Raw genomic sequence first — 15,262 nt, forward strand, 5'->3', positions numbered from 1 at the left:
ACAGCCACACAACAGCTCTTCTCCCTGTTGTCGACCCACTTCAGTGTTTTCTGAACAAATAGGCAACGTGTGACCTGTGTTGTGCTGATTTCAGAATAGGATACCGTTCGTCGTTCCGGAGCGTGTGCCCTGGAAGCAGATGTGTGAAGCTCTTAGCAGTAAGTTCATGTCTGAGGTGCAAACGCAGCGGGCCTTGGACAGATACAACCTTCACTTTCTCGCACAGAAGATCTTTGACCAGCCAGACATTTCTGAAGATCTTAGCAATATGCCGGTGTCCTGGGCTCAATTCAACAAGGTGCCACTAACATGCATTTTGCATTTTGTGTATGTGCATTGATGTACAATATTATGAGCATGTGTTGTTTAACAGCTGACTAGTTGATTCATTTTTTTCTTCTTCTTATTTATGCTTTAATTAGCACACTGACAGCATTTACATTGTGAAATAATCTTGGATAAGTCGTGTCTTTACATTTATATTATTTGAGATAAAATGAAAATAAAAAAGTGTCTAGAGAGCCTAGCACTTAATTTTGAATATGTGTTATTGTAGAAAACATTGACAGAATGTTTGACTGTCGAATTGGTGTGAATGATTATTTTTGTGACTGTTTTAACACAGGAAGTTCTGCCTGGTCGAAACTTCACCTTCTGGCAATGGTTTGAAGGGGTGATGGATCTTACGAAGAAATGTCTGAGAGACTATTGGAGTGATGGGTACAGTTACACTTCCTCAGTTTGTTTGCCACTTTAAAGAGAACTAGACTAGATAACTAAAGAGATTAAGAAAACTACTGTAAATATCTACCTCTCATTGGCCCTACAGATTGATCTTTGGGTTCATTGGAAAACAGCATCTCCATGTCATCCTTCAAAACAAGCCCAACGGCACCTTTCTCCTGCGCTTTAGTGACTCAGAAATTGGTGGCATTACCATCGCCTATGTGGGTCCCACTGATAGTAAGTCTCAAATATTTATTCTATACAATACACTACTGTTCAAAATAAGTCTCTTATGCTTTTATTTGATCAAAAATACATGAAAATATCATTACAATTGAAGCACATTTGAACATTAAACTTTTAATCCATAGTTTTTTTATTTTTGTACTAGATCTTCTGTCAGACTTCTTTCTAGTGATTTATGCAAGCCTGCCGGCAAATCTTTTTTTCTTTACTGAAAAACATCAATTTACTCCTAATTTCCAGCATTCAATATCCTAATGCAGTCCCATGCAAAACATTCTGGAAACTACAGATCTACTGCTCAGTTAGTTAAGTCAACAAAAGTGATTCCCAGCTAAAAATTATTCCGTTAGTAAACATTTTACAAATGGAAGTGGATTGAACAGTTGTGACAAAATGTTCAAAAACTGTCATTTAAAAGTAATTGGTAACACTTCACAATAAAGTTGTATTAGTTAACATTAGTTAATGCATTAGTTAACATGAACTAACCATGAACAACACCTCTGTTCAGCATTAGTTAATCTTTGTTAACGTTAGTTCATAAAAATCCAGCTGTTTATGGTTTTGTTCATGTTAGTTCACAGTGCATTAACTAATGTTAGCAAGATTTTAATAATGCATTAGTAAATGTTGAAATTAATATTAACAAAGATAAATAAATGATTTATAAGTGCAGTTCATTATTAGTTCATGTTAACTAATGTTGTTAACTAATGAACCTTACTGTAAAGTGTTACCAAGTAATTTGAACAAGTTGCAGTTTTTGACTGTGTCACTTTTGTTTCTGCTCAGACGGAGGCAGGAAAATACAGAATATCCAACCTTTCACCAAGAAGGATCTGGACTCAGCTGGCCTTGGTGACCGCATACGGGATATTAGCTGCATCACTTATGTGTATCCAGACTTATTAAAGAATGAAGTATTTAAGAAATTCTTTACAGGCAAGTAACAGTCTATATGTTAAGGTTTCACTAAGAAGAGAAAATGTATCTGTATATTTGAATATTTCTTAAAAAAAAAAAAACCTGATGCATAACAGGAACAGTCCAAGAATTATGTGTCTGTTTTCTTGTGTCCTGAAACAGTGCCTTCCCCTCCTAATCCTGATGGATACCTGCCATTCAAACTAACAACAGTAGTCAACCCGTAAGTACAATTTTTGCTGTAAATGTATATCACATTTCAAAGATTTTATAAAGCGAAGCATAATTTAATGAGCACAAAGCCATTTTCCTATGTTAACAACAATAACTCGGGGTATATATAGAGAACTGCTTCTATATTAAGTATGAGAGGAAAATTAATTGATCACAAAGTACTCAAGACATTGACAATGTCCATCACATAATTATATGTATTTATTTATTTCATGATAAGAGGAGACAGCTCCTCCACTCTCAGCATACCACCTCAGAATGAACTCACTGCGGATTTCTATGACCAATCTATTGGCCATGTCTATGGGTCAAACATGTGCGTATTGGATCTTTGTTATAGCCACAGATGTACACATTGTTGAAGTCTAGTTATTTTTAAAAATCTTTATTGTGTGGTGTGTAAAATACCTCTTTTTCCCTCGCAGGAATCAAAATCAGTTCTCACCGTAAGTATAATTCTACTTTGGCTTTGGAGGTTTATTCACACCTGTCTGCTCGTGGACCATGTAGGACTGGAAATGCAGATTTTTGACCAGAAGGCTTTGTTGTAAACTTAGACATCAATGTCAAGCTTTTGAGGCATCCTAACCTACAGTCTCTAATTTGAAACACTTTTAATGGGCATGATAAGCGCACAATCTTCTACAAGTAGATTACAAAATAATCTAAGCACAAAATATATATGTGACCCTGGACCACAAAACCAGTCATAAATTGTACGGGTATTTTTGTGGTATAGTAATTTTTTTTTTGGCTGGATTTTTTTAATCAAAAATACAGTAAAACACTAATATTGTGAAATCTTTTTATAATTTAAAATATCTGTTTACTATTTTAATATATTGTAAAATGTAATTTATTCCTGTGATATGAAGCTGAATTTTCAGCATCATTAATTCAGTCTTCAGTGTCACATGATCCTTCAGAAACCATTCAAATATGCTGATTTGGAAACTTTTTTCAAGACTCTTTGATGAATAGAACCTTTGTATTTGTAAAAAGAAAACTTTTGAAAGTCACTTTTGATCAATTGAATGTGTCTTTGCTAAATTAAAGTATTCTTTTCTTTAAAAAACGACAACAACACTGTTGACTGTTGTTATTCTGTTGCCCTTCCCAGGCATCCTAGTAATTGTACACCCACATATATGTCTGACCCCATGTCTGTCCAAGGACCAATCTTCCCGTCATCCATGTAAGTCACAGTCACATTAATCTTTTATGCAAATCCCTTGTATTTAAGAAATTTTGGAATGACATGAGTAAATGATGACAACATTTCTAAGTTAACTATAGCTTTAATGTCTTGGCATAAATCACACAGCTATTCTTTATTAACGTTCTCATCTTTCTTTATTCTATAACAGGCCACCAGCTCCCTCGGATGAACCCATAGACATGGAAGCACTGGAGGGAATTTTGTCAGGTTTTGAGGCACATCATTAGAGGTACAGTCCCTCTGTTTTTGTTGGAGAAGAGCTATCAGATGACTTGGACGTCCAGCGCAATTAACATGTCCTAAAAGGACACATTACCCATTTGCTCCGAAAAACAAATGTATCTGTAAGGATGCACTTTTGCTAAATTCATATCTATGAATCAATGGACAGAGGGTGTCTTTTGGGGGGGGGGGGGGGGGGGGGGGGGGGTATTATATCAATTGCATTGATACAATAACAACTCTGCATCACACTCGCTTTCTCCTGAAAACAAAAACACACTAAACATGCAGTTTAAAGGACCAGTGTGTTTAACTCAATAATCATAAGGAATGTTTAATAGCAACTTGAATAATTTCTATGAGAAGCAGGTGAAGTTTTGGCAAAAAGAGCTTGTAGTACCTAAACTGCTACGTCTTTCCCTGTTTCGGTCTTGTGACTACTCTTGAAAGCAGCATTATAACTGACAAGTGAAACAGGAAATTGTTTGCTATCAAGTGGTTGGTATCAAGACAAACCAAATTGATTTATCTTACACATTTTGTATACCAGAAGGTTGTTTTTTTGTTTGTTTTTTATGCAGAAAAAACATATTTAACATATTTTAGTGTGGGTATGTCACCAGAGTAGATTACCAATATTTTTAATGAAACAGATTGTTTATGGCACAGACACAAATTTGGTGAGGTAAGCTGAAACTAATGGCATCATAGTGCTTTTTTAGACACAAGTATAGGTTTATAACTATATGCAATTATTAGTTTTGTGCCATTTTCCATATAAACAGTTTTCCATTTGGCTGTTTTATTTGCATGAGATGTTTGTGATCGCATTTTCCATATTCAGTATTCAGTATTCATATGATTCTACAGTCAGGTTTGGTCAGTAAAACTTAAATCACAGTTTTATTAACTGCATATTACTAGTGAGTTTTGTGAGTCTGTCATGTATTATTTGTTCTTTTAGTCACACAATATGCGACTATGAATCATGTAAAATACATCTTGTGTGGACAAAATAACAGTACGTTTTCACATCAAGTGTAGACATAATGCTGTCTTACGTACTCTACAGTGTTCTGTGCGCACCTCTTCTGTATTTCGTCTTTAGAGCTTTAAGTCATCGACTTTCTTAAAATTTTTATGTAATATACAATTTAATTTCCATAAACTGTGATTTTTGCCTTTCAACAATACTGTTCTATATTGTGTAAAATATAAATATTTCATCTAAGTGCTTTGAATAGCAAAATATCAAATGGGATGTTTTTCAAAGGTGCCATCAGTAACTGGCTGTATGTATTTAGTCCTTTTGGGGAATGCCACACAATTTCATTTCTGTTGTCTATTCAGATGTTCTTTCTGTAGCTCTAACGGATGAATGTGCTAGAGATACACCTGGTGCCTGATCATTGATCCTGAAGCTCTCATCATATACCTGTTTCCGGCCAAAGAAAAGCATGAAGCACTTAATGCATTTGACATTGAAAAATGTAAAAGTTGCAATTTTTCTCTTTTAATACATGTGACCAAATATGTTGTAGTTTTTTTTTATTTTAAAGAAATGTCCATGTTTTAAATCTAACAAATAAAGTCAAAATGCCATTTTAAGACAGACTCTCTTGCCTGAGAATTCAATAGTTCTGGATTTCTACAGAATAAATGATTGTCTCATGTTTCATAACATAGAACAAAAATCTGTGTTAATTTAGAGATGGTAAAGAAGAGACAATTACTAACTTTAAATGATTATTTATACTCAGCTAGCTTTAACAATCAAAAAAGGTACATTTTACACAAGATTATATCTGATTTTCATGTAAACATTGACGTTTGTATGAAGAAAGTAAATTTAATTAAATGCTTACAGATCCCTATGGTGAGGTTTAAAGATATTTTAGCTGAATCTGGTCTCCCCTCAGTCAGATCTTGGACAAGAAGACACTAGTGGAAGAGTGGAAAGAGTGCAGAAAGGCAAAGAGTGACAGGTGGAGTAATCTCCTTTTCATTCTATCAGATCCAAATGCTACAAAAACATTAATGTGCATTTAAATCCAGATATTTCTGTCTCTCAGCAATCCTCCAATCGCAGACCAATGAGAAAGAGGGGACAGTATTACCTTAAATCCCTCTATGAAAAACAGGAAATGTCACTGTATCCATGTCTGCTCACATTAGTGAGGTTTAAAATTTATTGTACAATGAATTACACAAATATTCTCTTGCTCGAGGCAAAATATCATTGCTTTTGCCTAACTTTAGCTATGTACACACAAAATAATGCCAAACCCTCTAATCTAAACAGAAAGTCTATGCATGCCGATTTATAGCAGAAAAAGTTCAATGAAATTCCTGAAACAGTAGTTTTGAAATGGGGGGGGGGGGGGGGGATTATGGTATAACAATTGAGTAGTTGTGTTTTGTGTGTTTGAATGATGGTGTGACTGTGCTTCTTTTAAAGAAACACATACTGGGCCATCTGGCCACAGTTAAACAATACAACAGTTTGAAACGGACTCAAAGAGGGATCCAAATTCCCAAAGGATTTATAAAGCTTTTAGTCGTAAATGAACATCCACCTAACCCAAGGTTTAAAGGAATGCTTCCTTCATTTTGGGAGATAGAAAAAAGAACATTGCATTGATACTAACACATGGCGAATGGTGGAAATAGTAGAACCAAACTGGAAAACACACACACACACACACACACACACACACCAAGCACAACTGAATAATGTCGACTGTAAGTAGAATGTAAAGAAATCTGTTGCATAATGCTAATAATATTGTACACCTGTCACATCTCTGAAAAATCAAAGAAAAAATAAACTGAAATGAAATGCCTGTATGAGATTTAAACCCTGTGAAACTGGAAAGCATGCAGAAGTCCACTTCTAGTGTAGTTCACTCTTAGTAGACTACAAACGACAGAGGTGCCCCTGAGCGGCGTTAGCCACCTAAACTCTCCCTATACCTGGCGGTACAGAGCGCAGTCCTCAGCAGGAAGTCCTCTTCTTACCCTCATTCTTAGTCCTTGGGAAGGGGTTATATTGTCTCGATTGCCTTTGGAAGTGTGTGTGATTCTCCCTATGGCAAACTTTGTTGGTATGTTGGAGGTGTGTGAAATGATCGTACGTATGTGTTGCTTCAGGGATCCAAAGTTTTCTGGCAGTGTTTATAAGGCTTGTGTTTTGAGCTCAATCGGTTCCCCTCGGGTCTCCTGCTGGGCTTCGGCCTCGGGAGGCCGGTTACCCTTGAGCACGGCCAGTCGCTCGGACAGACCGCGCATGCGTGGAAAGAGCATGAAGTCGTACACCAGGGCGCCCATAGCACCGCCAATCATAGGGCCCACCCAGTAGACCTACAAGAACAGACAGAAAACTGTAACGTTTATGATTCAATAAGCAAAATATTCCTTCATCTGAATATGACGAAAATGCGTCTCACCCAGTGGTTAATAAAGTTCCTAAAAAGCACAGCAGGGGCAAAAGACCTGGCAGGGTTCATTCCGGCTCCAGTGTAATACATCTGCAATGAGATTCATGTCAAGTCAAGTCAAATTTATTTACTTTACACAAAAAATTATGATGCTAATGTTTATAAAATCTTAATATCTTCATGCCTTATAGGCGCATTTTGCAGATAACAGCTGGGCTTTTTGTGACAATACAAGCAATTTAGATATGCAATGTATTATAAAACGCTCTATGCAAATTAATATAAAGAGCTGTGCAATGATATGGTAACATTTTGCAACTAAATAAAAATGTTTTTTTTAATAAACCATGCGTTTCACATAACAAATAGTGCCAGTGATCTTCATCTGGTGGGTCTTGAACCAAAAAATGTGTATAGTTATGGCAAATTAAATATTTTACAAGGGAGAAATTCATGATCAAAGATTCAAGATTGAAGGGATAGTTGACCCACAACTGAACATTCTGTAATTTATTTACTGTCATGTTTTTCCGAACCTGAATGACTTTCTTTCTTCTGTGGAACACACAAGGAGACATTTTGAAGAATGTTTGAACCATTTTTTGTTCATACAATGAAAGTAATAAAACAACACTGAACCTTGTCTTTTATTGTATGAACAAAAAACCCTGTTAAAGATCTTCTTTGGGTTTCACTTAAGAAAGAAAGTCATACAGTATTGGAACAATATTATGCAAATTACTAGTGTTTGTTTCAATGGTTTAGGGACTTTTTGTTAACATTTTAATGCTGTTTAGCATTGGAAAATCTGGGCCATGAGGCAAAAACAACTGATAAACCACTTCTTTTAAAACCGAATCTGTCCTGTGGATGGCCTCTTACCCCCAGCAGGTGGCCCACAAGCACTGAGAACCCAATGGACAGGGCAGCAGACCCCATTCGTCCATTTCGCCTCTCGTCCGTCACAGCGAAGACACAGACCACCAGTTGCAGAGTCAGGAATATCTCTATGGTGGTGGCCATTCCCAGACTGATGCCTGGCTGAAGCTGAAAGCATATATACACATACGACTTAAGAAAAACTATCAACACTGCCAAAAAATTATCCAAAATATACTAGAAATGATCTAGAATACTTTAAAAGAGCTTAACAGGTGCCCTAATGATGTTTTTAACATCTCTATGGTTTAAAACATTGATCAATCAGTTTGTATCATTTGTAATGAACTCACTTATTCAAATACACCCTCTTACCGTGTTCAGAGCCAGATTGCCTCTCATATTGCTTGGCGTGACCCCATACAGCACAGCGGCTCCAGCTAGCGCACCCAAGCACTGAGCACAGATGTAGAAGAAAGCACGAAACAGGGACATCTGGGAGCCAATCAGGTAGGCGAACGTGACAGCTGGGTTGATGTGGCCACCACTGATGTGGCCGATGGACTGGATGAGTGTTGCAGCTGCCAGCCCGAAGCAGAAGGCAACCTGGAGCACGTTGTGTGCCCCGGTGGTCCAACGCAGAGCTGCTCCAAGCCCGAAGAACACAAAGAACATGGTGCCGTAAAACTCGGCAAACACAGCCCGCCAAAAAGACATGGACCGGAACTCCCACATGGCTGCAATAACTCAAGAGGCGATGCCAAAAATATGGAGGGATGTGAGCGTGAGAAGGAGAAGAACCTCCAAGAGCTTCCAGATCTGGATGTGTTCCCTTTGATTTTTCTTTGTGGATGGACACACAAAAAAAACAACAAAGGCGTTTAAGCTATGGAAAACCGAGCATAAATGCCTCTATAACCTACAAAGAAGTTCGCGTGAAAAGCAGCCCTGCTTCACAAGACTGAAATCATGTGTCCCCTTAATTTCTAACTTGTGGTTTTTGTCATAAAACCTCAAGTGTGAAACTGGCAGGTAATCTCTGCATCTACGTGAGAGTTCGAGATGATATTTAATAAAAGAACACGGATAGACAAATGATGAGCATGTCCTGCAGACATTCAACCTCTCTGATGGGGAAGTGAGAGGCCACAGGGGTATTTATAACGAGCGTGACCCTCAGTGACACTATAATCCTTTGGCTGAATTGTGGGAGGGGGCTGCAGACAATACAACAAATCAAATCAAAAAATTCGTAACCCTTTTCTGTCCCGCTCTTCCTTTTAGCTCATGATCATCGACGTAAAGCTTACAATATTGTTACAATCGAGTTAAGGTGGAATGTTAAACGTATCCTGGTGGGAATCTTAGTTCCCACGTATCTTAGTCTTCAACTAAAAATAAACATGTCTCAAAGTGGAGGAGAAAGGTCATAAAAGGCATTAAATGTTCAGAACTAGAAACATTTTAACAGCAGGCCAAAGGCAAATGGTGTATTAATTAGTTGTGGGAACATGATGACATTTAGAAGAGCTGCCCCTGAGGACCACTGTCCCATCCCAGCCCACGACAGACAACAGTGTTTAGGAACTGCCTCTTCTCTGGCCCCGGCTGTAACACTAGGGCCCCTAAAAGGGTCTAGAGCCCTTCACAGTGTGGATTAAGTGCTGACACAAAGAAACAATCCCTCTCATACAACAGAAGGAAGCCTCACGGATGTAACCTATCATAACTAACACTCCACATGCACAGGACAGAAAAGTCAAAGGGTTTTTAGTAACAACATCAAAATTAAATAGCACAATTAAATGTTGCATATTGGGCTGTATATGCATTAATATAATATACAATATATTTTCCAGATGTTTTTAAACTGATTTAGTTTAATCATTTTAATACAACTAATTACAATAGTTTTAATACAATGATTTATAATATAATATTTGGCAGATTCTTAAAACATATACATATATATATGCAGCTGTATCTTTTCAAACACTTGGTTTGTGGTATTTTTAATTTATGTCATCAACACATCTAGCATACCACACAAATCACATGCTTGTGAAACCATTTTCACTGTGTGAAAGAGTGACTTTTCCACAGCACACAATGAGGGTTTTGCCGTAGCACCTCCATTCCCTGGTCAGGGCAGAGCCAGTTGGTTCTGTGCAGAACTGATTAGGCAGAGTTTTACATTGTGTGTGCTGGCAGGACTGCTGGCCTGAGGCCCAAATAAAGCTCTGGAAAATCCATGTTTGGTGGCAGGAGGTGTTCTCTGAGCAATCACGGTGAGCTAAAGTCTAGTGAAAGGATACTGCTTCGCTTGTGCTTTTGCTCTTTCATTTGGGATGAACCAAAATGCTGGCCGCAACAGTTTCTCTTTGCCTTCTTTGATTCCATTTTTATGTGGTGCGCGCAGTTGGGCTGTTGTCTCAAATGATAGGTGCTTTATTTGCAAATGGTACTAGAGCAGAAGTGTGATAACTGGTCTACTACATGAACAACATAACATTATCAAATTGCAAGCCCTTTCAGTTAAAATCTTCAATCATTTTGTAGGCAGGTAATTTAAGGGGAAGCACTTCCTTAACTACAGACGGTTTATTAACTAAGCAATCAAGGTATCATATATCTGTCCCCCTCTCTATCCAATGTTTGTCAAGATAACTGACTAGGCCAGTTGCATTTACTGTGGAAGCAGGTGATTCCGGTTGGGTTGCAAGTTGCAGTAGTTCTGCAAGGCCGGCTCAGAGTAACCGATTTTGTGTACATCTATTGTGGGCAGGATTACTCCACGCCACTGCCTGCTCATGTGTCCGTAATCCGCCTTTTGTCGCACAGGAGAGACCGCTTAAAAACGCTTGCGTGAGGACTTTTCTATTACCTCTGGTGCAGACTGCTGACACCAACACAACCCTCCACGACCCCCCATCCCACCACTGTCTTAAACAAAATGCCAGCTCAGGGAACTCAACCGCCTAATATATTCCAGGCCTTAAAGATCAACTGTTGATCTGAACATACAGTCCCTCCAGATACCATTCATCCATCATTACGTCTCCATCTGCTGAATTAAGTTATTTAGGGCAGTTATCAAGAAGCACCTGGTTTCATTTTGAATTCCTCTTTGTTTAATTGCCTGAATGCACATCTCTGACAGCATCTGCTGCTCAATACACTACACAAATTTTTTTTTTTACTCAGTGTTTTTGTCTTGTTTTACTGTATGAATATAGCCTGGATGCCAGCCGAACTTAGCCCCGCCCACAACATTTTTACTCGGGCAGTTCGGTCTGGAATTGATCGGTAGAGAAGTAATTATGCCCGAACAGAAACTGTTCGGACCAATGAAATTGTCAGGGCGGGCTTTAGACGATGATGGACAGATGATAAACAGTAACGTAACCATCCACGTCATCAAAAGCCGCTTGGGTTGAGTTTGTTCTAATCCTAAACGGAGAACTTGTTCGTATATGCATTCACCTTTACTATTTCTCTCAGAAATGATGATCGTGTTGGTAAGTACTCTGTGTATCCTTAAATTATTTTTTTACAACACCGGCAAAGATCGTTTACACTAATCTTGTTCTTCTAACGTTAGGCTACTTATTCCAGCGTGCGTGCAGGTACAGGGTTGCCAAGTTTTTACAACAAAACCCGCCCAATTGCTAACGTTCCTCAAAACTAGCCAAAAACAAGCCCAATAGCTTTCCAGGGGGGGTTCTCCGGGAAAAAAAAGGCATTTGGGGGGTAAAATATGTGTTATTTTGGCAGGGCTGGCAGCTAAAAATTGCATTCCTGGGTTTGTATATCACATAATTGGGGTCGCTTCAACCCGCGGACATGGCAACACAGGTCAGTTGAGTTCTGTTGACATTTGACAACTAACGTTATGCGTCGCTCCGTTGCTCTGATTGGTTGTAGGTCTATCCAATTGAGATCTTTCCTGGTTCGGTTGAAACACGCCCCATAATCACAGCCCAACGGAGAGGTCTCAGACTCATATTCTGACTAGAATTGAGTATGACTACGTCAGGCTAGTATGAATATCCAAACATTCTTAAATCAAGAATATTAAAATAAATAAATGAGGTAAGAACAAGAATCGTGTTTTCCCTTTTAATTAAGTTTATTTTCTGACCCCAATGGCAGGTTTTTTTTCTTTTCTTATTTTAAGCATAAATTAACTATTGTAATATAATTTTGATTTAAATGTCCTAAGTAATTTTGCTTCTCAGGTAAATGTATCTTGATTTAAAACATCCTTTCACTGTTAAAGTCATATTTTGTAATTCCCCAGATACTCTGGAAAACCTCTAAGCATCTTTTAAAAGGGGGTGGTTCTAAGAAGCTTCTTTGGGAACCCCTTTATCTGGACTCCAGAACCTCGGGGCTGAAGCTAGTGCTCAATGGAACCCTTACCTTATTACATTAATGTTCCAACTAGAACCCAGACCTCAAACCATTAGTATGAGCAGGAAATTGCTTCCTGGAATGGATTTTTCACACCTAATGTGGTAGAACAAGAATTTGGTGAATAAAAAGTAATTTCTTAGATTCTTGGATCGAATAACTGATTAAATAAAGATGTTGAAATACTAGAGTGGTGTTCAATGTGTGAGCAAAACCTTAAAGAACTCTATTGGGTGAAATCTTATATAAGCTATATATACAGTGAGGAAAATAAGTATTTGAACACCCTGCTATTTTGCAAGTTCTCCCACTTAGAAATCATGGAGGGGTCTGAAATTGTCATTGTAGGTGCATGTCCACTGTGAGAGACATAATCTATAAAAAAAATAATATTTTTGTACTATTTATTTGTATGATACAGCTGCAAATAAGTCTATCAGCTAGAATTCTGATCCTCAAAGACCTGTTAGTCTGCCTTTAAAATGTCCACCTCCACTCCATTTATTATCCTAAATTAGATGCACCTGTTTGAGGTCGTTAGCTGCATAAAGACACCTGTCCACCCCATACAATCAGTAAGAATCCAACTACTAACATGGCCAAGACCAAAGAGCTGTCCAAAAACACTAGAGACAAAATTGTACACCTCCACAAGGCTGGAAAGGGCTACGGGGAAATTGCCAAGCAGCTTGGTGAAAAAAGGTCCACTGTTGGAGCAATCATTAGAAAATGGAAGAAGCTAAACATGACAGTCAATCTCCCTCGGACTGGGGCTCCATGCAAGATCTCACCTCGTGGGGTCTCAATGAAATCAGCCCAGAACTACACGGGAGGAGCTGGTCAATGACCTGAAAAGAGCTGGGACCACCGTTTCCAAGGTTACTGTTGGTAATACACTAAGACGTCATGGTTTGAAATCATGCATGGCACGGAAGGTTCCCCTGCTTAAACCAGCACATGTCCAGGCCCGTCTTAAGTTTGCCAATGACCATTTGGATGATCCAGAGGAGTCATGGGAGAAAGTCATGTGGTCAGATGAGACCAAAATATAACTTTTTGGTCATAATTCCACTAAACGTGTTTGGAGGAAGAAGAATGATGAGTACCATCCCAAGAACACCATCCCTACTGTGAAGCATGGGGGTGGGAGCATCATGCTTTGGGGGTGTTTTTCTGCACATGGGACAGGGCGATTAAAATCCTGCAGCGCACGCAAGGTCCCCCTGCTCAAGCCAGCGCATGTCCAGGCCCGACTGTGTGATCACCTCTATAAAAGCAGAAGTTCTGGTAGTTTGCTGGTCTGGAGCATTCAGATGTGTGTTAACACTATGCCAAGGAGGAAAGACATCAGCAATGACCTTAGAGAAGTCTATTCACAAGTGGAAGACATTCAAAATCTTCCCATGAGTGGGCGTCCCAGCAAATTCACTTGAGGATCAGACTGTGTAATGCTCAGAAAAATTGCAGACAACCCAAGAACTACACCTCACACTCTACAGGTCTCAGTTAACATTTTAAATGTTAAAGTTCATGACAGTACAATTAGAAAAAGCAGGTCAAGTATGGCATTTTTGGAAGGGTTGCCAGGAGAAAGCCCCTTCTCTAAAAAAATAAAACAACATGGCACCACGGCTTAGGTTTGCAAAGTTGCATCTGAACAAACCATAAGACTTCTAGAACAAGATTCTTTGGCCATAATGTACAGCGTCAAGTTTGGTGAAAACCAAAAGAGCATATCAGCACAAACACCTCATACAAAAAGTCAAGCATGCTGGTGGAGGGGTGATGATTTTGGGCTTGTTTCGTAGCCACAGGACCTGGGCACCTCACAGTCATTGAGTCGAACATGAGCTCCTCTGTATACCCTCTGTCCGAAAGCTAAAGCTTGGCTAAAATTGGGTCATGCAACCGGACAATGATCCGAAGATCACCAACAGAATGGCTGAAAAAGAAAAGAATAAAAGGTATTGCAATGGCCTAGTCGAAGTTCAGACCTCATCCTGACTGAAATGCTGTGACAAGAGCTCCTGTGCATAAACAAATGCCCACAAACCTCAACAAACTGAAGCAATTTTGTAAAGAGTGGACCAAAATTTCTCCAGATTGATGTGAGAGACTGATAAATCATGCAGAAAATGATTTCTACAAAACAAGTTATTGCTGCTAAAAGTGGATCTACGGGCAATTGAATGATAGGGTGTCCTAACTTTGTCATCCATGGTTTTTCCATATTGACTTTATTTTTGCTAAATAAATAAATAAATGACAGTGTAATATGTCAGGTGTTATTGTTCATCTGAGGTTTTATTTTCCAAATTTTAAGACCTGCCAAGCACTAGATGATTTTTTATGTCCTCCTACAGAAAAACATGGAATTCAATAGGGTGTTCTAAAATTTTCACATGACTGCAAAACAAAACTGGGTGTGTTAAGTGTAATTATATATATATATATACAATTACACTTAACACATCCAGTTGTTTTCACAACACTGTGCTTTTGCCCCATATAACCATAGTTCTCTAGCAGTTCGGTGATCTTCACGAGGCTTCAGTCTGCATACAATGTATTGCGCAAAAGTGCTTCTCTTTCCAAAGAGGCATTTATCTGCCTTTCAGCTTTAAAAACAGATGCTGTCCCGTCGAGTGTAGTATCACTTTTCAAAAACGCAAAGTGCAAATTCATTCTTTCAGGCCTGTTTAGCAGAAATAGAACTATAGCGTCATCTTGTGGCAGCAACACTGTTGCTCTCTTTTTCCATAAGCGAGGACAAAATGTTCCGGTACTCCAGCAGCCTATTTTTTAAGGGATGCATCAACAAATGTTGTCCTGTCATCGATTTTAAAAATCCACATTACATAATGTTAGTTTTAAGAGTGTTCACGATAAATCTCATATTTAGAATTGAGGGTTAATTGCAAATGTGACAACACGACATCTGACGCCAAAACCAGACAATATT

At 38.5% G+C, this 15,262-nt stretch overlaps 2 protein-coding genes across 3 annotated transcripts in view; one reads left to right on the plus strand and one right to left on the minus strand.

Moving 5' to 3' along the window:
- stat6 (signal transducer and activator of transcription 6, interleukin-4 induced) overlaps positions 1 to 5,186 on the plus strand; it is a 29,749-nt gene extending 24,563 nt beyond the window's left edge. Inside the window, exons 13-22 of one of the 2 annotated variants that reach the window (XM_079802496.1) lie at positions 95 to 298; positions 626 to 720; positions 830 to 963; positions 1,765 to 1,914; positions 2,059 to 2,119; positions 2,351 to 2,446; positions 2,556 to 2,576; positions 3,251 to 3,325; positions 3,498 to 3,578; positions 4,922 to 5,186. In XM_079802496.1, coding sequence (XP_079658622.1) covers positions 95 to 298; positions 626 to 720; positions 830 to 963; positions 1,765 to 1,914; positions 2,059 to 2,119; positions 2,351 to 2,446; positions 2,556 to 2,576; positions 3,251 to 3,325; positions 3,498 to 3,576 — 915 coding nt within the window. In that variant the 3' untranslated portion in view covers positions 3,577 to 3,578; positions 4,922 to 5,186. Of the gene's footprint in view, positions 1 to 94; positions 299 to 625; positions 721 to 829; positions 964 to 1,764; positions 1,915 to 2,058; positions 2,120 to 2,350; positions 2,447 to 2,555; positions 2,577 to 3,250; positions 3,326 to 3,497 lie in introns of both variants that reach the window. The other variant, XM_079802495.1, reaches the window with a different exon arrangement.
- Positions 5,127 to 9,016, minus strand: mipa (major intrinsic protein of lens fiber a). Its single transcript, XM_079802498.1, has 4 exons — positions 8,263 to 9,016; positions 7,891 to 8,055; positions 7,018 to 7,098; positions 5,127 to 6,931 (listed from the first exon to the last, which is right to left on the minus strand). The coding sequence occupies exons 1-4, from the start codon at positions 8,620 to 8,622 to the stop codon at positions 6,746 to 6,748; spliced, it is 792 nt and encodes a 263-aa protein (XP_079658624.1). The 5' UTR covers positions 8,623 to 9,016; the 3' UTR covers positions 5,127 to 6,745.
- Between the last annotated feature and the right edge of the window lie 6,246 nt (positions 9,017 to 15,262).

This window comes from Gobio gobio (genome assembly GCF_949357685.1).
Source record: "Gobio gobio genome assembly, chromosome: 21".
Taxonomy (NCBI): Eukaryota; Metazoa; Chordata; class Actinopteri; order Cypriniformes; family Gobionidae; genus Gobio; species Gobio gobio.